This window comes from Balearica regulorum, chromosome 27, assembly GCF_011004875.1.
Source record: "Balearica regulorum gibbericeps isolate bBalReg1 chromosome 27, bBalReg1.pri, whole genome shotgun sequence".
Lineage (NCBI taxonomy): Eukaryota > Metazoa > Chordata > Aves > Gruiformes > Gruidae > Balearica > Balearica regulorum.
In genome coordinates, this window is record NC_046210.1 from 112,638 (window position 1) to 137,397 (window position 24,760).

The 24,760-nt window shown below is 61.3% G+C and overlaps 2 protein-coding genes across 3 annotated transcripts; both read right to left on the reverse strand.

Moving 5' to 3' along the window:
- Positions 1-182: 182 nt before the first annotated feature.
- On the reverse strand, positions 183-5,101 carry LOC142598291 (cytosolic purine 5'-nucleotidase-like). Of its 2 annotated transcripts, none has more exons than XM_075736502.1 (18): positions 4,963-5,101; positions 4,353-4,426; positions 4,129-4,246; positions 3,956-4,051; positions 3,771-3,862; positions 3,629-3,686; positions 3,441-3,534; positions 3,276-3,329; positions 3,087-3,170; positions 2,847-2,888; positions 2,652-2,759; positions 2,412-2,478; positions 2,165-2,335; positions 1,930-1,981; positions 1,773-1,833; positions 1,462-1,638; positions 1,228-1,326; positions 183-1,110 (listed from the first exon to the last, which is right to left on the reverse strand). In XM_075736502.1, the coding sequence occupies exons 1-18, from the start codon at positions 5,043-5,045 to the stop codon at positions 1,072-1,074; spliced, it is 1,569 nt and encodes a 522-aa protein (XP_075592617.1). In that variant the 5' UTR covers positions 5,046-5,101; the 3' UTR covers positions 183-1,071. The 2 variants fall into 2 exon arrangements, with proteins under 2 accessions (XP_075592617.1, XP_075592616.1); XM_075736501.1 differs by having other exon boundaries at positions 183-1,128.
- Positions 5,102-6,556: 1,455 nt separating this feature from the next.
- Positions 6,557-15,719, reverse strand: SLC20A1 (solute carrier family 20 member 1). The gene is made up of 11 exons (XM_075736849.1): positions 15,545-15,719; positions 14,913-15,397; positions 14,691-14,831; positions 14,504-14,589; positions 12,814-12,910; positions 10,957-11,076; positions 9,075-9,323; positions 8,441-8,990; positions 8,155-8,340; positions 7,750-7,834; positions 6,557-7,260 (listed from the first exon to the last, which is right to left on the reverse strand). Exons 2-11 carry the CDS (start codon positions 15,226-15,228, stop codon positions 7,099-7,101), a joined length of 1,992 nt encoding a protein of 663 aa, XP_075592964.1. The 5' UTR covers positions 15,229-15,397; positions 15,545-15,719; the 3' UTR covers positions 6,557-7,098.
- Positions 15,720-24,760: the final 9,041 nt, after the last annotated feature.

Genomic DNA, 24,760 nt, shown 5'->3' on the forward strand with positions numbered 1-24,760 from the left:
ACAAGGCTGCTGTGGCAGGCTGGTTCTGGGGGTGGCATGGTTTCCCTGCTGTGAGGAATAAAGTGGTACGGCTGCCATGAAGGGTGGAAGGGAGACCCGTTGTCACCTTCCCATCCCCAGCAAGCAGAGGTCCTATCCTCATCCCCCCTCTTTGCCTCGTCACAACACAGCTACCACCAGCATTGGCTCAGCATCTTTATTGAGAAACCTCGATGCTGGGAGAAGTCTGAGAGCAGCATCTGGAAGTCCCGACGCGGGTCTGGCTGCGGTCGGGGGAGTGCCGCAGGCCTGGCCCCCTCCTCTGGGGTGCGGGACAGTGCTGGCAGGGGGGGGTGTCTCAGGGCTGCCACCCTCTTCCAAGCTGCTGGCCAAGGATTTGGGATTTGCCTTTTGCCCTCAACTCCCAGGTTCTGGGGTAAAGCACTTTTCCTTTAAAATAGCCAATTTTATGTCTCTCTGGTGCCAGGAGTTCAAGTATCTTATAAATAGAAAAGGGCAGAAAACAGAAGAGAGTAATAGCAGGTAAAAGGGATTCCCAGGGGCAGCAGTGTCCCCCGTCCCCCCCCCACCCCGACCCCTGGGCCACTATCCACCCAGCTCCCCCCCAGAGCCAGGCCCCAGTGTCGCGGTGGTGCCTGGGACCAGGCACCGAAGCTGCAGGGGCAGGAGCTGCTGCGACCGCCCGCCGGTGCGAAGAGGGTTTCCAGCGGTACCCGGTGCAGATGGCTGTGCCCGGCACCGCGAGGCCCCAGGCTGGCATTGAGCTGGCTGGGAGAAGCAGCTGATGCTGGGGGTGGGGGGGCATGAGTGACCCATGGGGGCACCAGGCAGCTCCAGGGCTCTGGGGGACCCTTCTCCTGGGGCAGTGGGGAGAAGGGCACCACTGCATGGGGTGAGGTGTGACACGGGGTGCGGGCCAGGGCCACCAGCCATGCTGTGGCCACCGGAGATGGTGGCTGACCACGGGTGGCTTTGGTCTGCCAGCCAGCAGTGCAAGCAGTCTGAGGCCACCAAATGTCCTCCCGAGGGCTGGCACCTGCCAGCTCAGCAGCCATTGGCACTAGGGTGGGCTCAGGCTTCTCCGTCATCTTCCTCCTCCCCGCTGGAGTCCTGGTGAACCCCAGCAACCTGAGATGGAGGTGGGGGGCTCAGTGGGCATAGTACCCCACCTCCATCAGGGTGCTGGGACTCCCATGCCCTTCTGCCCATCTGTCCCCTGCCACCCACCTGCTGGCCGGGGTGGCCGTGCTGGGCGAGCCAGGGTGCCAGGGTGCCTGCCTCCCCCATGTCCAGGCGGCCGTGCTCCACCGTCGACTCGTGTGCCATCTGCAGCGGGGAGAAGGCTTGCAGAGAGGGGCCAGTATGGAGCAGCCAAGGGGTTGGGTGCCCCCCAAATGCCTCCATCGGCCCCGTTACCCCCGAGGCACAGCAGGGGAGCAAGAGGGGCCAGGAGCTGCGTACCAGGACGGGAGGTGCCCGGAAGAGGTAGCTGAAGGGGTAGTAGAGGAAGTTGATGAAGGAGGCGGCATAGAGATCTGCATAGCGCATCAACTGGTTGGCAAAGAGCGTCTGGCGTGAGCCGCAACGGAACAGGCTGCCCATCTTCCCGTAGCACATGTCCATCTCGTGTGTGACTTTCTGTGGGTGCAGTGGGATGGTCAGGGCACCCAATGAAGGCCCCCCCCTTCCCCCGGGGTGCCCCCCCCCGTGGGGGCGATTGGTGTGGGGGGAGCTGAGCTGTGTGCGGACTGGGACAGCGCCTTGGGCATCACCTGGATCCGACGCTTGATGGAGCTGATGTCTGGGCGCTCGCTGCTGCCGCTGTCCAAGTGCCTGGAGTGGGAGAGGCCCAGCCAGGGGCTCGCCTGGAGGGTCCCACATGGGTGCCCCCCCCCCCCAGTGCGCCCTGCCTGTCCTGTGCCCACTCACTGGTACAGCTCCGCCAGGAAGAGGTCCAGGCTCCGCAGCTCCTCAAACAGCTCTGCAAGAGCAACAGGGCTGGCTCAGTGTAGGTAACATCCCCCCACTGCCCAGCACAACCAACACGGGCTGTCAGGGCACAGCCCACCGGCCAGTTTGCTGTCAGAGGGGCAGGGGGGGTAGGAGGCTCCAAGCCACCTCCCCCAGCTGGGCTTGGCCGTGTCCCTGGCCAGGTGCTGCTCACCACTCTTCTCCGTCCAGACCTGCAGCTCACGGGCCAGCTCGGGCACCACCAGGAAGGTGCGCCAGCCCTGACGCTTCTTGGACTTGAGGATGTCCCCGAAGATGTGGTCCCCCATGTAGAGGATGTCTTTGCCCTTCACACCCAGCAGGTCACACACCACATCCGAGGAGCCTGTGACAGCCAGACGTCAGGGTGACGGCGCAGGCACATCCCCTGTGCTGCCCGCAGAGCCCGGCTGGGTGCTCACCGCCGGAGTAGACGGCGCAGTGCTGGAGTGGACCGGTGTACGTCCCGATGCGCAGCTTCCCTGTGTCCTGTGGGACAAGAGGACCATGGGATGGGGTGGGAGTACCGTTACCTGTGCCCACCTGACAGTGCATCCACCCCACCATGCCCACAGGACCACCACCCCCCCCCCCCCCCCCCCGCAGCACCCAGATGGTGCCCACCGCCCTGACCAGCCCCGCAGCAGTGGAGGGATTCCCACCGTGTTGACTTGGCGCAGGACGGTGCCCTCAGCGAAGAATAGCGGCTTGCGGGTGTCCACCACAATGAGGTCAAAATAGGATCGCCAGGGGCGCAGCGGGGTCTCAGCCTGCTAGGTGTCGGGGTGGGGCTCAGCGAGGGGCTGCCGATGGCACCCTGCACCCCCCTGCCCAGCCCACACTGGGGACAGACTCACCTTGTCCTTATCGCTGAAGTTGAACAGGTAGGACATTATGGCCTGCAAGGACATCCGGCATCTCCACCACTGTCCCCAGGGAGGGCAGCCCCCCCCCTTGCCTGCACTTTGCCCCCCCAAGGCTGCCCCAGGGCAGGCTGGACTCAGGGGTGGGGGTGGGTGGGAGGGGTGGACACAGACACACACACACCGCCCAACCCCCCCCCCCCCCCCCCCCCCCCCCCCCCGCCCCCCACTCACATCAGTGTAGTTGTAGTCGCTGTTGGTGGCCAGAAAGACCTTCCCCACCTCCTTCATGCGGCTCAGCAGCAGCGGCACCCGGGGCTGGCGAGGGGCAAGTCAGTGTGGGAAGGGGGGGGCCATGGGGACCCCGCTAAGGGGACCGGGGGGGGGGGGGGGGTGGGTCCATGGGGGTCCACAGTTACTCACATCCTTCACCACATATTTCTCCAGGTTCTCCAGTGTCTTCTCCTTCAGACAGCCCTGCAGAAGGGACAGGTGAGTCTGGCCAAAGTCTCCCTGGGGTACCCTCTGCAACTCCCCCCCCCCCCCCCCCCCCCCCCCCCCCCCCAGCACCCTGACCATCACACCCACCGAGAGGTGGACGTGGTCCATGGCCTCGCGCACGTCCTGGAACATGCTGCGGAAGGACATGAAGAGGTTCCCGTGCTTGTAGCCAGTGTCACAGCTGCAATGGTCAGGGAAAGGAGGGGCATCAAGGGAGTGAAGACCCCAACCCAGAGCCACCCGGTTCAGGCCCCCACCTGCCAGCTCCCTCTTACTTGACATATCTGGAGCAGCTGGTGAAGAAGTCCACGAGACAGGCGTAGAGGTAGGCCTCTGCCGGGGAGGGGGCTGTGAGAGGGGACACAGGGCACACGGGGGAGGGCAGCTGCCCGCAATGGGGAGGGGGCTCTCACCCACCCGTGAGGTTGAAGAGGGTGTTGAGGATGTGGAAGCGCTTCATGTCGTCCCGCTGGATGAACTTGTTGGGGTAATAGTGGAGGATTTCGGCCCTGGGGAGAGAGCACAGAGCTGCACCCCACGGAGAGGGCCCCCCCCCTCGCCCCCCCCTCCCCAGCCGCAGGGGGTGGGTGTCCCAGACTCACCCCTTGAGGAAGCGGAAGCCATGGGCGCAGACCAGCAGGTTCCCGTGGGAGTCCACCTTCAGCAGGTTCCCGTACAGGGCATCAAACACCAGCCCCCTGCACCGCACACCCCATCAGTGGGCGGGGGTCCCATCAACACCCCCACCCTGTGCCCCCCCCCCCCCAAAACTCACCGAGTGGGGAAGGTGGGGTCATACTTGTAGGCAAGGATCTCGTGGGGGTACCCAATAGAGACGAGGTGCTCCAGCAGCAGGGCGAAGGCCAGCTCCTCGTAGTCAGGGGACTTGTACACTGTGGGGGGCAGGGGGGGTGGCGTGGGCAGGGGCTGGGGGGGGGGGGGGGGGTGTCCTGTCACCCCCCCACACTGCCTCAGCCTCCCCCCCACCCAACAACGCACTGGCCAGGGTGTAGTCCATGTCGAAGCCGAAGCACTTGATCTTCTCCAGCGCCAGGCTCCGGTTGACGAAGATTCTGGGGGCAACCGGGGAGGGGGTTATAGGGTGGGGGGTGTCTAGGGCTGGGGGTGGCACGGAGGAGGGTATGGGGACCTGTCCCCACATGCCCTGTCCCTGGCCAGGGGGGTGGGCTGCGTGCCTGGCCTGGCCCAGGGGCCCCACAGAGAGTTATTGGAGCAGAAAAATGGGCTTCTGAGCTGGAAATGGATGTGGGGGGGTGGGAAGTGTGCAGGGTAGGGAGGGGGCATGGTGAGCCCCCTGTTTTGGCCTGCCCCCCCCGGCATGTCTACATGGGGGTCCCCCCAGGGCCTCTACCCCCTCCCGCACGCCCCCAAGAGTCCTCCCCCATACCCGCACCCCCGGGGTCTTTCCCCCAGGTCCTGCCCCCCCCTCCCCAAGTGTGTTCCCCCCCCCATATCTGCTTCCCCAAAGCTCTTTCCCCGCAGGTCCTGCTGCTCCCGATCGCCCCCCCGACACCCCACCCCCCGCACCCAATTGCTGCCCCCCATCCCCCGCCCTCTTGCCCCCCCCCGGCCCTTCCCCCAGCCCCACCGGTGCTGGCAGTCCCTCCGCAGCGCCCGCGGGTCACCCTGGCCCGGGCCCGCCGCCGGGCCCCGCTCCCCCTCGCTGCCCATCGCCGTCGCCTCCGGCCACCGCCTCCGGCCGCCGCCGCTTTAACGGGGCCCCGCGGGACCGCCCCGCCCCGGCCCCCGGCCCGGCCCCCCCCACCTCGGGCGCAACAGCCGTCCTGGGGAACCGAGGCACCCCGGGATGGTGAGCCCCAAAATGGGGCGCTGATCGCGCCGTATCCCCCCAAAACTGAGACAATGCGCCCCCAAATGGGGCAGTGCCCCCCGTGCTCCCCCCCCCACCTGGGGTAGCACCCCTCCAGACACCCCCAAATAGAGCAGTGCCCCCCCCGTGCACCCCCAAAAGGAACTCCCCCCCCCCCGGCAGTGCCCCCCGTGCCCTCCACCCCCCCCACCCCCCCCGGTGCCCAATCCGGCCCCCCCCCCGCGGAGGAAGCGCCCTCCCACGGCCACGGCCCCGACGGCGCCAGGAGCGGCCGCGGGCGCCCGCCCCGTCCAGTCCCGGAGCCCCCGTGGCCGGTGTTTGCCCGGGGGGCCGCTGGCAGCGGGGAGCGCCCGGCGCCGAATCATTAACTGGGGTCAAGGCCCGGCCCCGCCGCCGCCCCGATAGGTGCCCCGGCCCCCCCCGGGGAGGGGCGGGAGCTTGGAGGGGGGGGGGCTGCGCAGCACAGGGGGGTGTCCAGCTCCAGGGGCCACCCCCGGCACCTCACACTGGAGGGACGGGGACAGGAAGGGGCACCTGAATCCCGCGGGACGCAGCCCAGTCCCAGGGGGAAACGTGCTCATCCCCAGAGGGCACTTCACCATCACCCAGTGGGTGACATCCCCACGCAGTATCCACGCAGCGTCACGAGGCACATCCCAAACCCCCGAGCCATGTTCCCAAGTCCACATGTCCCCATCCCCACCCCTCCACCCCCAGGCAGGGCTCAGCACCCCCAGGGAGCCCCAGGTGTCCAGGCTGTCCCCCACACCCAGCCCAGTGCCAGTCCTCGATCTCCCTGCAATCGCCCCCGCAGTTCTTGCAACACCGCAGTGCAACCCAATGACGTGGGTCCCCATGCCTGGCCTTGACCCCAGGACAGGAGGGACCATCACCAGGACACCCTGGGGCTGGGGACACAGACATGCGTTGGGCAACCTGGGCTAGTGGAGGGTGTCCCAGCCCATGGCAGGGGGGTTGGAACTGGATGGGCTTTGAGGTCCCTTCCAACCCAAACCAGTCTGGGATTCTGTGACTGCATGGACAGCTCCTGCCCAAGGCGGGGGGGGGGGGGGAACATAAGGCTGGTAACAGGGGGATGAACTACCCCCTGCTTCCAGCTGTGGGGCCCTGATAACCCCCCCCCTGCAGGGTTGGGGCACAGCCCAGGGATGTTTACAGCTGGTCCTATGACACTGGGGGACACGTGGGGGCTCTTATCAGCTGCCCCAGGCCCAGCTCCCTCCCAGTGTGTGGGTCCAAGGAGGGGCAGGGTAGAGGCTGAGGGGCAGCACGTGATGAGGGACAGGGGCGACCCCAGCACCCCCCACTTCCCCAGGATCAGGGGCAGCACTGGTGTACGAAGGAAATCTTTATTGAATCCGAGGTAGCAGCAGTGAGGGGAGGGGGCTGGGGGCTGCTCCCCAGGGACCCCCGAGCAGGATGGTTGGGCAGCATCTGGTGTCCACACCACTACAGCGATGGAGGCAAAGCTGAACGCAGCACAGCCCACAACAGGGGGATGTCCCACAGCCCCCAGGCCCTCCCAGGAGGGGCAAGGACCAGTCCCAGTCCTTACTCAAGGAGGAATCACTGCCAGGGGATCTTAAGTCATTAAAAATAAGAAGAGTAGCCTCCCATAACTGCTAATCTAAAGCTACAGCGCAGCAGGGGAGTCACCCCAGGGGCAGGCACAGCCTCACCGCTGCAGCCCCCTCTAGAAACTTAGCGCCAAGACATTTATATTAAAAAAAAAAAAAGATACTTCAGTGACAACACTACGCAGAACTGAGGAAGCCCCACAGATGATGGCAGCCCCCATCCCACAGTGGGATGAGCCTCCCCAGCTCCTGGAGGGGAGGGGGGCAGCAGGGAAGCAGGAGCAGCACGAGCCCCTCACACCTTCAGGATGGCATACTTGAAGACAGCCATGATGGCAGCACTGATGAGACCCGAGATGGGGACGGTGACAAACCAGGCCATGAAGATGTTGCGGAAAAGGCGCCAGTCCACCGCCTTCCTGGAGCGCAGCCAGCCCACCGAGACCACCGAGCCCACCTGCCCGAGGAGTCAGGGCACAGCTCAGCATCGCAGCAGAATGGGGCACCCACTGGGTGCCTGCTACCCCACTCCCACCCCACCACCCTTCCCGAGGTGCCCTCAGCCATGGGTCCTGCTCCAGCCCTTGGGGACACTGCAGACCCCAGACAGAGAGAGGAAGGCAAGGAGCCGCTGTCCTCGAGCGGGGACAGGGCACTGCAGAGCCTGGGTTCCCACGACCACTTGGCAGAGCCCAGGGATCCATCAAAGGGGTTTTGTTCTCCCAGAGCCTCCTCGACTGCTGCCTCACACCCAGGGACTCCCTCCAGCCCTGGGCAGCCGCTGCCGCCCCGCATTGAGATGCAAATGGCAGAGCTGGGACCTGAAGGCCGGCCAGCAGCCTATTTTTGGGACCTCCTGTGCAGCTCAGCCTTATTAGCACCAGGATTTGGAGGCAGCTGAGCTCGCACCAAGTAGGCACCATCCCCTCCTGCCACCCCCACCTACCTTGCAGTGTGTTGTGCTGATGGGGAGACCAACGTTGGAGGCAATCACCACCGTCAGGGCAGATGCCAGCTCAATGCTGAAGCCACTGCAGAGACAGAAAGTGTATGAGAACCCGGGCACCAGACCTCCCGCACTGCCCAGCCTGTCAGGCTGGCTTAGCCCAAGCCAGACCTAGGACTGCTCTCCCCAAGCAGACCCTGCACAGCAGGGTCAGGTGCTCACTTGGCTCTCCAGACCCGCGGCAGCCCCAGGCTGACCCCCCAGGGGATGCAGGGAGATGTTATGGGGCCACACACACCCCAGCTCCACCACCTGAGTAATGAAACCCCCCAGAGAGGAGCTCCAGGAGTGGGCTGTAGCTTTAGGACTGCCTGAAGCCTCCCCCTGTCCAAGACAGGCCCTTACCTTGATGGTGTGATGGGAGTCAGGTCCTTCCCCATCGTCTGGATGACTCTCCTTCCCCAGACCCACAAGCCGATGCAAATCCCCACACCTCCGTAGAGCAACAGCCAGATGGGAGTTGCCACCTTGGTAGCCACATCACCTGTCTGATAGACCAGGTAGAGCGCAACCAGGGGCCCTATGGCATTGCTGGAAGGGAAAGAAGATCAGTCTAGAGGGCCAGAGGCTTTGGGCAAGATGGGCACCAGCCCCAGTGAACACCCCCACCGCTCCTGCCAACCCAACTGACCTGACATCATTGCCACCATGAGCGAAGGAGCCAAAGCAGGCTGTGAGGATCTGCAGGAACTGGAAGAGGAGGGACACCTCAGGTTTGTCCAGGTCATGCCATTCTTCCAGGGAGCTACTGCTGCCCTTGTGGTCGCTGACTCCCATCTCCACCTGGGCCGTGTTCAGATCCACATCAGCAGCCGGGTGGGCATCTGCCACTGCATTGCAGTAGCTGGTGTAGCTGTCCATGCGGACCCTCTTCTTGGTGTCCGCCACAGGCCAGGTCAGCTTCTCCATCTCCTCCCCCTCCTTGGCACGGAGGGAGTCCAGGGGCATGCCACAGATGGCCATGGTGTAGGAGGTGTAGCTGTTGTTACGCCGCAGGGGCTTGTCCCCCGAGTCCCCCATGCAGTCCCCCATCTTGGCCAGGTGCAGTTTATGCAGCAGCTCCTTGTAGAGGCCAGAGTCCTTGTGCACAGTGTGGTACTGGTACTGCCCGCTGGAGCTCAGCTGGTGGCCCATGGCCTGGTTGAACTGGACAAGGTTGCCATTGGGCAGCCGCACAGCTCCTGCCACAAGAGACAGCAGAGGTTTAGCATCCGGGGTACCTGGGGTGGGGTGCCACCACCCCCGTACCACCCCCCACCGCTCACCGCTGTCAATGCTGGTTTCCTTCAGGTCAAGGCTGGGGAGCCTCTCCTGCTCTGGGGCCTCCTCCAGGTCCCCAAGGTTGAAGGAGACTGTCCTCTCCTCCACTGCTGCCCGGTGGGGCGCAGCTGACCCCACATCAACAACGGGGCTCTTGGCATCTCCCAGAGCTGCCTTGGGCTCCTCATGGTCCTCCTTCGGGCTGATGTTCTTCTCCATCAAGGGGCTTTCAGAAGGACTGGATTTGATCTCTCCTGTGAAGGGAGGCAGCTGCCATCAAACCCTATCCCACCACCACACCCAACACCAGGAGCAAGCCCACACCCCTCACCACTCAGATTTATGGCAGCTAAATAAAAATTTATAGCTTCCCCCCCCCCCCCCCATCCTGAACTTCGGAAACTCCCAGGGAGTCACACCTCGTCTCAGGCACAACAGCCAAACTGTCACAAGCCAGCTCATCTCCTATTTTTAGGCCCCCCCCACCCACACGGGGTGTGGTGAGCACCATGACAGGGCTTTTATGCCTGTTCTTTCTCTGGCAGAGGTTCCTTTTTGAGCCACGTTTGTCCCATCCCCATTCCCAGCAGCCGTGGGATGCTCCAGACCTGCTTCTGGGGCAGTTGGTTGCGACCCCTGAAGCCGATGGGAAGGTGCCCAGAAAAGCCCAGAGCTCCTCTGCCAGCCCATCAGCTCCAGCCTGCTGGGAGGACTTGCCCACCTGGGCTCCTCTCCAGCTCCCACTGGTGGGTGACAAACCCAAACAGGAGCCAGTCTCCACCTCCGAGGCCAGCCTGGTTTCCTGTCCCACTGGAAGAGCCAAGCCAGCAGCACCAAGCCCTGGAAGCTGAGGCTGTTACTCCCCCTCTACCAGGAAAAGTATGTTTTCTCCAGGTGAAAACATGAGGTCAGCTCCTTCAGACAACACAAACCACCTCCTTGTCACAAACACGATCATTTCCCAGCCAGTTTGCTTGCTGCAAGGGCCAGGCTGTGACATCCAGCCCCTCACCCTGGCATCAAGCCCCTGCAGAACTTGTCTGCCCCTGCATCACCACCTCCTCCCAGCAATGCTCTCGGGCAGGCAGGCAGCCTCAGCAGGCAGGGGAGCCTGTCTTGCAGGCAGGAGTTAAGCCAAAGCTCGAACAGCTGGAAGAATGTCAAGGGCAGCCATAAAGCTGTTAGTCACACCCCAATTACACCAGTCTGACAAGGACACTGGTTATCCCCTCATCTCCAGTTCCTTAAGTGCCTCAGACTGCACACAAAATTTATATGCAAGACCACACACGACTCTAGGAGAGCTGCCTGTACTTTTCAGGAGGCAGAGCTTGGGACTGCTCTTTTGGATGCCTTTCAATAGATTTTTTTTTTTTGCTACAGGGAAAGGATTTCATCAGCTTACACCAGCTTTAAACTTGTGATCTGCATCTGCCAGGCCAAAAATTGATCAGCAGGTATGCAGAGGATTAAAGGTTACACTGGTTAACACGCAGGTTGTCTCCTGCCTCCTCTTTTTCTATATTAAACAGTGAAATCACGCTGTTTTAATATTCCTCGAACTGCAAAGGACAGCAGGCAGAGATAGCCTGCTCAGAGATCAGCTGCCAGATACCGCTTGGCAGCACAACAGCTCCTTCACGGGTATTTTGGGGTCCCAGGGAGCAGCTTTCTGGTGCTGCTGCGGGTTAGGAGCACGCAGGGTCCAGCTCAATGAGATGCGCCCCAGTGACTCAGGGTTTGCAGAGCAGCTTAAGTGATAACTGAAGCTGAGGATCCCTGCTAATAACAGCCCTGCAGCTAATGAGATCTCCCGCTGGGAAGAGAAATTGGTTAGTCCGAGCATGCCCTTCCCCAAAGGATTGCAAAGAGAAAAGTGTTACTTACGTTCGATTTTCTTCTTCATTCTCGGACATACAAAGAACCAGACGACGAGAGCACAGACAACAGCACTCCCCGCCGAAATTAGGAGGATACCCCACAGAGGAAGTTTGTCAAAGCCCAGCACTAGGAAATAAAACAACGGATCTTTGAAAACCTCTGGGCAAAAGCCTCCTCGACATATGACTTTGCTCTTCCCAGCATGGGGACTCCATCACCTGCAACATCCCTGAGCTAATTCGCCTGCCAGAGAGAAACAGCATCAGAAAGCTACCGCTGACCACACTGAAACCAAGAGCTTAACCCACACAGAAGCCCCCCCCAGGTTACAATCTCCCCCATCAAAAGCTAATCTTTCACATGTGCAGACACTTTCCCCTCCCTCCCACAACCAAACCCGATCAGGGACCAGCGTGTGCCCTGAGCAGGGACAAGATGCTCCTCGCAGCCCTCGTCTCCTCACTTGCTGCAATGTCAAAGAAAAAAAAAACCAAAACCACCCAGCACAGCTGCTGCAGCGACAGCGCCGCTTCCCGCAGTCAGGGAGAGGACACGCAGGACCTGGGCTGCTCCCACCGGAAAGCCCCGCATCTCTGTTAACTCCTCCAGCTGCTGGGGGAAGATGGTTCTCCTGCTCCACGAGTCCCTAGGAACTTAAGCTCAAGTTTCAAGGCATCTGAGGTGTTATGTGACCTAGTTTCAAGCATTCTCACATGCAGCGTGACTTTTAGCAGAGGTTTTGCGTTATACAGCCTGCTGCAGCCCCAAGTCGGAGTATCAGGCGCTTGCAACCGCTCAACTCCTGCATTTTCTGCTGCAGGCAATAACTTACTGCTCCTAATGCACCACCAGCAACATCGCAGCTACTTCACCCACGCACCTGGCTATTTGCTTACGCCAAGGCTGGCTCGCTGAAGGCTACAAACCCCGTGCTGAATTGGCACAGAGCTCATCCAGCCCTCCCGCAGCTGAGCGCTCGGGATAAACAGGAATCCACCTTGGGGGTGCCAAGTGACAAAGTGATCTCAGAGCAGCACCGCTGCTGCTTTGCAGCCCCCGTGCCCCCAGCAGCATCACAACAACGCTGCCTTCTCCCCACGGCTGGAAAGCCAAGGGAAAGAGAAGCTGACATCCCTCCAAAATTTTTTCCAGCCACTGTTTACAGAGAAAACCCTGCAGAGCCAGCGCCGGCTGCCCTCACCCCACCTCCAGTGACTCCTCCACAACAGGAAACCCATGCTCAGACCGAAAACAGCTCACACCGAGTCACCCCGGCGGATGGAAGTTGTGGAGCCAGAGGCTCCGCAAGCAAAGCCATTCTCCCCTGCCAAGCCCTCTCCTCGTCCTGCCCACAACCTGTCCCCCTATACAACAGCCAAACAAGCATTTCAATTTGGCTTTTCAAACTGAAGTACAAACTCCTCTTCTCAGTACAGGTGCCAGCTCTTCTTGCCAGGGATAATTAGTTTATCCTTAGGGACAAGGTGAATCAGGAGGCACAGCCTCCATCCCTGCTCCTAGCCTTGCTACCGGCAGCCCGAGGAGTCTCTTCAGCAGCAGCCGGGTACCTGAGTTTTAGCACAGGTAAGAGAAGAGAAGGGGAAGGCACGTTATCTGCAAGTCCTGTGAAGTCTAAGGAGAAAGGTCTGGAGGGGTTTAGTTTGAGCAGGTCTCTTTGGTTGGGCAACTATCTAGCCCAGAACTCAGCGCACGCTAGCCTGCAGCCTTCTGTAACCGGCACAGGCCAGCCGCCTTCTAGGAGATTTCAGCCCTGTAAAGCAAAAAAGGGGTAAATCGTGCATTTAATGGAGGTTTTGTGAAGAATTTAAAAATTAAGGTTCAAGTATTCTGACGCATACTTACGAGGTGCACCAGTATACATGATAGAGAAGAGGTTGATCCCCACAGTACAGGCATAGAAGATGGGCAAAGCTCGCAAGCCGTTGGGAACGGGATCTGCCTGCAAAAGAAGGATCAGTGCTGCAGAAAGCCAGACCTCGAGGGTTGTACAGCAGCCGAGGAGCAGCCAAGCAACAGCCCCTTCCCAAAAAGGGGTTTGTGTCTTCAGTCAGCTGCTGACAGCAGCTCAAATACCACGCTCCTGCCAGCCCTGCCAAAAGCCAGAGCTCCCGACAGCTTTTAGAGAATAACCCATGGGGGAGTCTGAAGAGCTGCCACTGTCAGACCCCCGTGGTGGGCTGGGGAGAGGGCAGAGAGGGTGGCAGAACTCCCACAAGGCTCCCCAGGGCAGGACCAGCCAAGTGTCTCACCACTCCCAATGCTGGAGCATCTCATCTGCACCCGCAGCCGGGGGCTGCCTGGCTCCTGCACCCCTCCTGAGGCTCCCCAGCCTGCAGACCTCCCCAGCCTCCAGCTGCACCGATGTTTTCTTTCAACTGCCCAGGCACTCTCAGACAAAACCATTATGTCAAAGCTTTTACCTCTTTCCAGCTGACTTGGACGAAATAAAAAAATCCATTACTCACAAAGCAGCTTATTTGACCACATACCTGCACAGAGAGGCCCTCACCCAAGCAGCAGGAGAACTTAATCTCCAGTGCTGCCCAGCAATCGGGGTCTAGCACCGGTACAAACACGCTGAGCATTACTAAATGCCGAGCGGGACAGAGCAACCGGGCTATTCAGCACCAGAATGAAGCGTGACGGGGCCAGTCCAGCTTTGAAAGGCCAGTTACGCAAGGTTACTCTGACAGCGGTGACGCTGAATTGTTTTAAAGGGCTGCCAGGTAGAAACCAGCAGCGATAAGATCTTAACATCTCTCAAACCAGAAATAGTTAGACCCAAGCCCTAAAATAATTTAAGTTAACCTCGAATATGCAGAAGAAAATGCCAGAGTTCCTCTGCGCAGCCAGCTGGGGACCCCTGCTCAGGGCAGACAGCATCCTGTGCTCCAGGGTCATCACGTCAGGAAGATGAGGTCTAAAGCTGCTGCCTCCATTTCCAGCACCTCTGGGTGCCCAATCCTTCCTCCTGGGCTTTTGGAGGCTTCTGACAGTGGGAGCATGTCTCTGGAGCCAGCCCGAGCACCCCTTGGTTTACCAGGGGCACCAGACAGGAGGAAAGCGCAGTTTCCACGGCACCAGGGACAATTCTGGCCCTCCTGGCTTTAGAAAAGAATCATTCCTGCCAGCTCCTGCCTTCACCTGCAGCCTGACACAAGATGAGGTCCAACCTTGCACCAAGACTTAGGAAAAGCCTGGCAAGAAGCTCTGATCCTATCAGTCCTGGGTGACCTCACTACTTGGAAACTGCAGCTGTTTCTGCTGAGGCCAGGCAGGACACTCCTGGCCCAGATGTTTTGGACAAGGTGAAGCAAAGCCTCCTCATCTCCCAGGCTCCACTCTGTGGAACAGCTACAGGTCTAGTTCTCCATCCCCTCAGCTCCTCCTGAAGGGCTCACCCAAGTGTCAACCCAAGAACAGATGTGCCTGGAGAAGCTCTGGTGCACATAAGCCAACCACCAGTCCAACAGGCAGACGAGGGAGCACCCGCAGCCCCAAGGTGCCAGAAAACAGGGTGAACAGCCCTTACCTTACGGAGAATGAACCTCTGGACAAGGAAAAACAGGATAGCAGACATGATGCCCGAAAGAAGGGGTGAGATGAACCAGGACAACACTAGGAGAGAAGAGGCACGATCAGCATCCTGCGGCTGGAAGGGGAAGCCCAGGGTGCTGATGGAGGCCACGCACAGAGGTGGTCTCACAAGCTGGACTTACCGATCTTTAGCAGCTCAGACCACCTGACACCTTCTTGCCCCTTGGCCACCAGCGAAAAGCCAATGGTTGCGCCAACAATGCAGTGGGTACCAGAAATGGGAAGCTTTAAGAACGAAGCCACCAGCTGCCACACAGCAGATCCTGGAGGAAGAGAAACTTGGCGAGGGAACCATCACCAGGGCGCGCTGCCCCCCTCCCCATTTTGACCCCACCGTTCCTCACCGAACATGGCGCTGATCGAACCCGCCATCAGCAGCTGCTGCATGGAGCTGTACATCCCCACGTCGATCAGCCCCTTACGGATGGTCTCGCTGACTTTGGCTCCCAGGAGGACAGAGCCCACCGTCTCAAAGACGCTGGCCAAGATGCAGGCTTGTCGGAGGGTCACCACCCCCGAGCCCACCGCAGTGCCGAAGGAGTTGGCCACATCGTTGGCGCCGACAGAGAAGGCCAGGACGAAGGCGATGATGAAGCCCAGGACCAGCATCCAGAGGAAGCCCGCCATGGGGGCGGGGGGCACCACGGGGGTCGGGTCCATGGTTTGGGTGGAGGGGAGCGGGACAAGGGATTAATAAATTAGGTATAAAATTAAATAAGGGGTGGGGGAGGTCGCTATAGGGCACAGGGGGGTTCCACCGTCCTACGGGCCCGCCGGCCGCGGGGGCTGGGGGCCGGGTACCGCGCCATGGCCTGCGCCGCTCTTCATCCTGCAGGAGAGACGGGGCTCAGCGGGGGGGGGGGGAGGGCACCGGATAACGGCGCTTCCCGCGCGCCGGTAACGGCCGCTCCCGCGCACGCCGCCGCCCCCCCCCCCTCCCGCCGCCATGTGCCCGTCCCGCCCCCCCACCGCTCACCAGCAGGGCCGGGCCGCGCTCGCCGGGAAGGGAAGAACCGGGCCCGCTCCGCTCCGGGGGGGGGGGGGTCTCGGCTCCTGCGGGGAGTTGAAGCTCCGCCACCGCCCCCGCCGCCTCCCACTGGGGCAGCTGCCCGCCGCCTGCCGCACTTTAACCACCTCCCTCCGCCCCACGTGACCGCCGCGCCGTTTGCCCCCCCCCCGCCCTACGCGCGGCACCGCCCGCGGCGGCCATTGGTCCGCTCGCCGCCTGCGAGGGGCGAAGCCGCGCCGCCATTGGGCAGCGCCCCGCAGAGATCCCCTCCCCCCCGCCCCAGGTCCCGCCCCACTAGCTGCCGCCCCCCGCGCGAGCAGCCTGCCCCGGCACCACGTGCGCGCTCACCGGCGCCCCGGGCGGAACGGAGCGGCTGCGGGTTCGGCCGGGTTCGGCCGGGCTCGGCTGGGCTCGGTTCGGCCTGGTTCAGCCCGTCACAGCCCAGCACCGGTGCGGGCCGGGCCCTGGCATGGTCCGGCACAGCCCGGCACGGCGGTGGGCTCGGCTCAGCCCAGAGTGGTCTAACACAGTCCCACACAGGTGTGGGCTTGGATCCAGCGCGGCCCTCGTGGGTGTGGGCTGCCTTGGCTCCGGCACAGTCTGGCACTGGTGTGGCATGTCCTGGCGCAGGTGTGGGTTCAGCTCCAGTACAGTCTGGCACAGCCCAGCACGAGTGTGAGCTGGCTCGGCTCCAGCACCGATGCAGCCCAGCGTGGGTGGCAGTCTGGCTCTGGCACGGTCCAGCACGGCCCAGCGTGGGTGTGGGCTGGACTGGGCTCTGGCGCAGCTTGGCACGGGTGCAGCCTCAGCTCTGGCACAGTCCAGTGCGGGTGTGGGATTGGTTTGGCCCCCCCACAGTCCCACGCGGTCCGGCACAGGTGTGGACTTGGCGCCGGCATGGTCTGCTTTGGGTCCGTTTGGGTCTGGCCAAGGCCCGGCGTGGATCCGGCACGGTCTGGCACGGCCCTGGGCTCAGCCCCAGCATGGCCCCGGCGCAGCTCTGGCCCAGGCTGCACTGGACTTGGCTCTGGACCAGCCCGCATCAGGCACAGCACCGGTACTGCACCAGGTTGGGGGACACCGAGCCGCAGACCACCAGGCTGGCACCGTGGTGCCGCTCAGCGCAGCTCCGGCCTCTGAATCGGCATCACACCCGGGCCTTGCGCCGGCACCATCTGGGAGCCAGCACCCAGCAGCAGCACCAGCCCTGGCAGCACCCGGCCTGGGGGGTACCCGCCTCATCCCAGCACCAGGGCAGCCCAGGCTGCCGCCAGCAAAGGCCCCGTGCGGGCACTGAAGCTGGTTCCTACCGGGACCGGCCATGGCACCTGCAGCTGGGCGAGTGCAGCCTGAGGGATCCCGCAGGGACCCAGGAGGTTTCGTGGGCCCCACCGGCCCCCGCAGCACGGGCGGCACAGCCGGGGGGGCACCCCTGCACACTGCTGGTGCACATAACGCTCGTGACAAGCGTGCATGCACAGCGCCCATGTGCACACGCACATGCTGGGTGTGCACGTGTCCCTGGGGGGGGTGTCGGGCCTTGGGGTGACCATTGCCCAGCAGGAACCGCAGCTCACCAGGCAGAGCCGTGACGTCCCAGCCCTGGGGCAGCGGGTCAGTCCGGCAGAGGAAGCCAGGGTGTCCGGCTGGAGGGGCTGTGCCAGGGCATGGGTCAGCGGCTCGGTGCTGGCCGGGGCTGGTCTGTCGTGGACCGTTGCACCGCAGGGGCCGCTGGTGACGTGAGCCTACGGATGGCACCCAGCGGGGGGGAAGCGGCTGGGGTGCCCCAGCCCCACTGCCCCCACGTCACCGGGCCAGAGTCCGTCCCGTGTCCCCACAGGCCCTGTGTCCCTGGCCACGTGCGGTGCTGGGTGCACAGAGCTGCAGCATGGCCCAGGGCGGGCCTGGGGGGCGGGGGGGGGTGGGATGTGCCTGAAGGGAGGGGTCCTCTCAGCCCTGCCAAGGTTTTAGCAGGGGATGACCCCACCCTGTCCCTGTCCTGCACCCGTGTCACCCCCGGGTGGCCCCATCTGCCCCAGACAGGCAAGTCTGCAGGGGAAACTGAGGCAGGAGCCCCTGGGTGACGCTGGGAGGACCCATGGCCTGGGCCCCTGGGCTCCCAGCCCCCTGCACCCCCAAAACTGGGAAGGGACCCAGGTGTGTGGGTGCTCCTGCAGCAGGGCTGCCCCCAATAGCAAGAGCCTGCACCCCTGCAGGGGTGGAGGCAGCCCAGGGGTGCAGCATGAGCACATGGGGTGCAGCTCCGAGCACGTGGGGTGCAGTTCTGAGCATGCAGGTGCAGCGCAGAAGATGTGGGGTGTGGGGCCAAGCACAGAGAGGTGCAGCACGGAGCACAGGGGGGTGCAGCAGTGAGCACATAGGGTGCAGCACTGAGCAAAAGCGGGTGCCGGGCTGTGCACATGGGAAACAGCACCGAGCCTGCGGGGTGCAGCACCGGACACGAAAGGGCTGGTGGGTGCAGCCCCAGCTCATGGGGACGGCACAAAACCACAGGGTGCAGCACCGAGCAAGCGTGGTGCTGGGCTAAATACACGAGGAGCAGCGCCGAGCACGCAGGGTGCAGGGCCGAGGATGTGCTGGGGAATGAGCAGGCGTGGGCGCCTCTCCGAGATGCCTCCAGGTTGAATGCATGACGTGTAGGGACCCAACAGGACGAGCCAGCAGTGCTGAGGGAGCTGGATCTAGATTAGCTTTGCGTGGTCACGGTGACTGGGAGAGCTCGCCGAGGACGGGAAGAGAGCAAATACCACTCCTATCTTTGAGGAGGACAGGAATGAAGACCTTGACACCATGTGGTTGTATCGGCAGAGGTTTGGTGAGCAAGTCTTTGGGAACAGTGCCATGAGATCAGGGCAGTGCATCACCTCCAGGATGGCATCTCCAAACCCCAGTGACCCCAAGACTTCATTGACTGGTGTCACCTGTGGAAACTGCTGTTTCTGGGGAAACAGGAAAGCTCGTATATGTATCAACATCCCTATCCATAGCTGTATCTACAGGTTATGGGCCAAGGGCTGTGGGACAGTTGTGTCCTGGGCCTGGCTGGTGCAATGGAAGTTACGGGATCTCCCCTGAAAGGCAGGAGCTCTATGCCGAGATCAAGCAACCTGGGCTGGATGACAGCCCAGCAGCCACCACCGCTTCGCTACGCCATTTGTCCCATAGAGTGGCTTGCAGAGGGACACGGGTTTGCTGTGATGGAGGCGTGAATGATGTGGGGAGAGGGGCTACCACGCAAACACAGAGCCAAAGCAGCTCAGCAGCAGCACCACTGGGATACCAAAGCACAATCGAGAAGGACAATCCCTGTGGGTCCAACCAGCACTGAGTGGGGGAACTGGGTGAAGGTGCTGGAGCGTGTCCAGAGAAGGGCAATGAAGTGGTGAAGGGTCTGGAGCACAAGTCTGATGAGGAGCGGCTGAGGGAACTGGGGTTGTTTAGCCTGGCGAAGAGGAGGCTGAGGGGAGACCTGACCGCTGTCTGCAGCTACCTGGAAGGAGGTGGTAGCCAGGTGGGGGGTCGGTCTCTTCTCCCAAGTAACAAGCGATAGGACAAGAGGAAACGGCCTCAAGTTGCACCAGGGGAGGTTTAGATTGGAGATGAGGAGAAATGTCTTCCCCGAAAGGGTTCTCAAGCACTGGGTGGTGGTGGAGTCCCCGTCCCTGGAGGGATTTCAAAGATGTGTCGATGTGGCACTTAGGGACATGGTTTAGTGGTGAACTCGGCAGTGCTGGGTTAACGTTTGGATTCAATGATCTTAAAGGTCTTTTCCAACCAAAACGATTCTGTGATTCTATGATGCCATAACCTCGGACCTGCAGCAGCTCTGCTCTTGCAGCTCCCCTCCCTGAGCAGCGGGAGCACAAGACTTAAGGCAAGCGGAGGAGAGGGAGCTGCTGGGAAACAACCCAGGAACTGCTCCAGCTGTGCCCGTTTCACCTACAAACCCACAACAGGCTGCATCCACCCCTCTGCCCAGTAAAACAATCCAGTCTGTAAATCCTGTGCTCGACGCACTGGCAGCAGTTTGCCTTTCCAAGGCTGCAGTCTCTCTGCTGGGTGCTAAGCCTCCCCCTGAAATCCTCCTGAGCACGGCGCGTTCCCACTTTGCCGTACGTTCCTGGGAGAGGAGCTGTGTGAGTCCTGGAGCCGAGGTGCCCAAATAACACCGGGGAGATGGCACAGCAGAAGGGGAACAGGGTTCTCGGTGCCGCTCAGCTGAGCTGCTTTGCATCGGTGCTCCCAGCCCCGGCGCTGGCTTTGATCTGGAGGTCCCCAAAGGTCCCCCAATGGTCAACAGCATCACGGGGCACTCCAACACCCGCTGGCCCACCCTGGACCCCCAAGTGTCCCAGAACCCCCCAGCACCCCAATGGTCACCACCCCTGCCCACCGTGGCCCCAGACAGCTCCACAGCCCCACTGCTGACCAATCCCCACCGACCCCTCTCCTCACTCAGGTCCCCTCCAGTACCCCCCTGGCCCACAGAATCCCCTGCCAGACCCTCACCATCGCTCAGACCCACCCGAGGGGTCGCTGCCCACTCTCAGACCCATTGGTTCCTCCCCTGCCCTCGTAGCCCCTGCCTTGCCCTTCGGGCGGGCTCACGTCCCCTCCAAGCTTGGGCACATCAGATACCCCAGGGACCACCTGTACTGGGTTTGTGTGGCAAGGTCTTCGTAGAGGGGGGAGCAGATGCCAGAAGCGTCCCCCATGTCCCACAGAGCCTTTTCCAGCCGGCTCAAGACGGACCTAACCCTGGCCAAGGCCGAGCCCATCAGCGATGGTGGCAGTGCCTTTGGGATAACAGAGTTAAGAAGCGGGGAGAAACCCTGCTGTGCAAGAGCAGCCGGAGAGGAGTGGGAACACGTGAGAGGAGCCGCTCTGCAGACACCCAGGGCGGTGCAGAAGGAGGGGCAGGAGGAGCTCCGGGCGCCCCAGCAGATTCCCCGGCAGCCCTGGTGAAGGCCATGGTGAGGCAGGCTGTCTGCTGCAGCCATGGAGGTTAACGGTGCAGCAGCAATGGGGGGTGAAGTTGAGCCTGGGAAGAAGGGAGGGGTGGGGGGAAGGCGTGTTGAGATTTGTTCTTGTTTTTCATTACTCTGCTCTGCTGCATTGGCAAAAAATTAATTTCCCTAAGTTGAGCCTGTTTTGCCCATGATGGTAGTGGGTAAGCGGTCTCCCTGTCCTTAGCTCATCCCACGAGCTTTTCATCGTATCTTCTCACCCTGTCCTGTTGAGGAGGGGAAGTGATCGAGCGGCTTGGTGGGCACCTGGTGTCCAGCCGAGGTCAACCCCCACACCTCGTGTTTGCTCACATCCCTTCCCCCCCCGAGCACCCGGAGCACCTCGCTTCCCCTCCACGGCTCCTCCAGCCTCCCACACGAGCTTGCAGCTCCCCTCCATTCCCCGCAGCGCCTCTTCCCACTGCCCTCCGCGTCTGCTCTCACCCTCCACTTCTCCTTTGTTCACGCTCACATCTCTTTTATTCTCCAGTCTGGAGCACCCGCACCTCCTTCCTTTCCCTCTTGGGATGCTCAAAGTCCATTCCTTCCCTCCACGCATGCTGATGTCTCCTCCGCTGGCCCCTGCCTGACCTCAGATCCTCTCCTCTTGCCCCGCGTCGGATCCCTTCCCCTCCCGGGATGATCGCTCGGGTCTCCTCCCTTCCCCTCCTGTGTGCTCACGCTTCCGCTGCCCGGCGCTCCCCTCTCCTCCGCTGCCCTCGGGGTTGCCCTCCGGGCACACGCTGAGCCCCGCGCCCCAGGTGTCCACCGTGTCCCCTTCTGGGTGCTCCCCTCCCTGCTCAAGTGTCTGGTGGGACAAGCCACGGCCACCCCCGGGGGGCTGCGGTGCCCCTGCGCTGCTGTCCACCACCCCCCCCAGATTTGCAGCATGCCCTCCTGCCCGAACCCCTGCAGATCATCGCCCTGCCGGGCACAGGCCGGTGGCTCCAGCTGGCAGCCGGCCCCAGGGGCTTTATTTGGCACTTCCGAGGGGGCTGAGGGCAGCAAGAGCAGGAGCTCCTGCACCACCACACCTCCGCTCGGCCCTGGCACCGCCAAATGTTTCCCGATGCTCTTGCAGTGCAATCTGCCCCGCAAGCCTAAGGGACAACCCGCAAGGTATCCGTCGAGAGGAGGGCGAGGTGTCCTGCCCACCTCCTGTGGGGTCTGGTTCCTGGAGGAGGAACCACTGTCCCAACGGGCAAAGTGTCTGCGTGTGGATGGTCTGCCAGAGGAAGGACGGGCTCTCTGCGGTGGAAGGGCAGAGCCAGCAGACTCCACGTTCCTCCTCCACCTTTCCCGGTGGCCTTTGTCTCCAACCTTGCCAGAACCTCTCTTGCTTATGGTGACAAGATGCTACAACGGCAGGGAAAAATTCCCTCTTGACCCTGGCTGAGACCCAGTCCCTGCCCAGGAACCAGGAGAGTCACCCCAACAGACCTGCAGGGCATCACTGGGGTGCGAAAGAGGGCAGGGAATGGCTGTGCGGAGAGCAGGAGCTAGGAGGGCAAGAGGTGTCGACACAGGCAAGGCCACCGAAGAGCCCAGGAGCCCTCTAGTGATGGTACAGCCAGGCGCACACCATTCAGCCCCAGGGCCTTTTCCCAACCAAGCCAGAATTTGCATCACCATCTCTCGCCTACTGAAGCCAGTGGACATTTTCATTTCCTCTGTTCATGCCGGTGTGCTTAGGAGACAATCCTAATGCTTCAGATAAAAGAACCCCACAAAACAACAAGCAAAACAAAACCAAACCACAACCCCCCGCCCCGACTTCCAAAACCATACAAGAGAGTGAGTGGTCATGCTAATAGAAGTACGGTAAATAAAAAGACCGCTGGCAGCTCCCTGCTGCAGTGCGGCTGCGACTAACTCCAGCCACCGGACTTGAAGAGCCTGAGTCAAGCTCCAGGGCAAGCACCACAGGCAAGGGCTGTGCAGGAGGTGATCAACCTACGCCCTCCCCACAGCCCATCGCTTCTTCTGTCTTTTGGCTTTTCTTGTCGACTCCCCCCTCATGGTCATATGGGCAGGCGAGCGTGAGGGACAAGTGCAGTGTGGAGAAGGATGGAGTCATCTGCAAGACTGAAAGGAAGAGCCCACAGTAGTTGGACGAGGATGTCTGAAGGGCTCTTTCAAGACTCCATATCGAGAGAGCTGTTTTTCTACACCTGACACCATCATTACACCAATCTGCAACATGTACCGCTTCTGCTCTCATCTGAGGCTCTCTTCTCCTCCAATGAACAGGAAGTCAAGCAAAAATGCTCAGGTTGCAAGGAAAGCCAGAGGTTTCCACCGCATGCATTTCCAGTGGTCTTGCTGGAACAGGTTACCCAGAGAGATAGTGGCATCTCCATCCTTGCAGGTGTTCAAAAGCCCTGGGCAACCAGCTCTAGGTGGCCCTGCTCGAGCAGAGGGCTCGGACCAGATGACCTCCAGAGGTCCCTCCCAACCTCAACTACCCCACGGTTCTGTGGTTCCATGTGCAGCTGGACAGGAGGAAGGCAGGTGACGTTACACAGGTGTAGTGATGCTGATGGGAAGACCATTGTAGACGGAAGAGTCAGCGAGCTGCAGGGCAGGTTTCTTGTTCTGTGCTGTGCTTAGGGATTCCACTTGTTTTCCTTTGATATGTCGGGAAGACACATCCTAGCATGTGCTCAAACACCATGGCAGCTTGGGAGCTGGTTACTTGGTCCCTTCTTTTGGAATTGCTCATAGACTCCTCAGAAACAGCGTCCTTGGGCTGACTGGACCCATGGGAGTACATCTGCAGAGAAAGGCAAAGAACTGGAGGTAAAGGTACCTCCTGCTCTGGGCAGTCACTGAGTCATGGTATAGTTGAGGTTGGAAGGGGCCTCCAGAGGCCATCTGGTCCAAGCCCCTTGCTCAAGCAGGGCCACGTAGAACCAGTTGAGCAGGACCATGTCCAGACAGCTTCTGAGTACCTCCAAGGAGGGAGACACCACAACCTCTCTGGGCAACCTGTGCGAGGCTCAGTCGCTCTAAGACTGAGAAGAGTTTCCTCATGTTCAGAGGGAACATGCTGTCTTACAGTTTGTGCCCACGGCCTCTGGTCCTGTCACTGGGCACCGCTGAGCAGAGACTGGCTCTGTCTTATTTGCACCCTCCCTTCAAGCACTTCTGGACATTGATAAGGTCCCCTTGAACCATCTCATCCGTAGGATAAACAGTCCCAACTCTCTCAGCCTTTTCTCATAGGAGAGATGCTCCAGTCCTTTCACCATCTTGGTGGCCCCTTGCTGGACTTTCTCCAGTAGCTCCATTTCTCATACTGAGGAGCCCAGAATGGGACCATTGTTGAAGGAGGAGGCCCATGCCGGATCTCCCTGCCCACGTAGAGGTCTCAGATGCCCAAAGGCCTCAGCAGTGACCTCAGGAACCTCTGCCCAGGTTACCCTGCCCCACCCCCACCTCGAGAATCTGGCTGTCCCCTCCCCTCACGGTGGATCCCGGTGCCAGGGAAGCTCTTGGTGGGCCACCCAGTCGCACCCCGTGGCTGGGATGTGTGGGGATGGAGACCGGCTTCTGTTCAGGTGCGGCCTCTCGCCTGCTTGTCTGGTGTGGAAGAAGGAACTTGATTTCTGCAGAAGCCTCCAAAGAACAGGAGGAAACGGAACGAAGCTGCGTCAGAGGAAGTTCAGAGCGGGTGTGAAGAAAAGGTTCTTCGCTGAGAGGGTGGCGAGTGACTGGAACAGGCTCTCCAGGGAAGCGGCTGCGGCACCAAGCCTGCCTCTGCAGCACAAGGGCTTTGTGCCGCAGAACTGTGCCGCCGGCTCCTTGCCTTCTCCTATGCGGAGAAAGAGGTGCTGCGGGTGCTCAGGACCCTGATGCTCTTTGCACCGTCGGAAAGGACCGGGCTGGGGGAGCCATGGCTGCTGTCGTGGTTTAGGCCCAGCCGGCAGCAGGGTACCACGCAGCCGCTCGCTCACCCCTCCCCCAGCACGATGGGGAGAAGAAGTATAACAAAAGGCTTGGGTCGAGATAAGGACAGGGAGAGATCACTCACTAATTATCATCACGAGCAAAACAGACTGAACTTAGAAAGGAGATTCATCTAATTTATTACTAAACAAAACAGAGTAGAGCAATGAGAAAATAACATCAAGTCTTAAAACACCTCCCCCCACCC

What these genes read in the sequence shown, in the direction of transcription:
- LOC142598291 (XM_075736501.1), bottom strand. Translation starts at nt 5,045, where the DNA reads ATGGGCAGCGAGGGGGAGCGGGGCCCGGCGGCGGGCCCGGGCCAGGGT. An exon ending in AGCTGCTCCAGATATGTCAA is followed by an intron (nt 3,535 to 3,628) that starts GTAAGAGGGAGC and finishes TGACCATTGCAG; the next exon opens with CTGTGACACTGGCTACAAGC. An exon ending in AGAAATATGTGGTGAAGGAT is followed by an intron (nt 3,171 to 3,275) that starts GTGAGTAACTGT and finishes GCCCCTCGCCAG; the next exon opens with CCCCGGGTGCCGCTGCTGCT.
- SLC20A1 (XM_075736849.1), bottom strand. Translation starts at nt 15,228, where the DNA reads ATGGACCCGACCCCCGTGGTGCCCCCCGCCCCCATGGCGGGCTTCCTC. An exon ending in TTCGATCAGCGCCATGTTCG is followed by an intron (nt 14,832 to 14,912) that starts GTGAGGAACGGT and finishes CTCTTCCTCCAG; the next exon opens with GATCTGCTGTGTGGCAGCTG. An exon ending in ACTCCCATCACACCATCAAG is followed by an intron (nt 7,835 to 8,154) that starts GTAAGGGCCTGT and finishes CTGTCTCTGCAG; the next exon opens with TGGCTTCAGCATTGAGCTGG.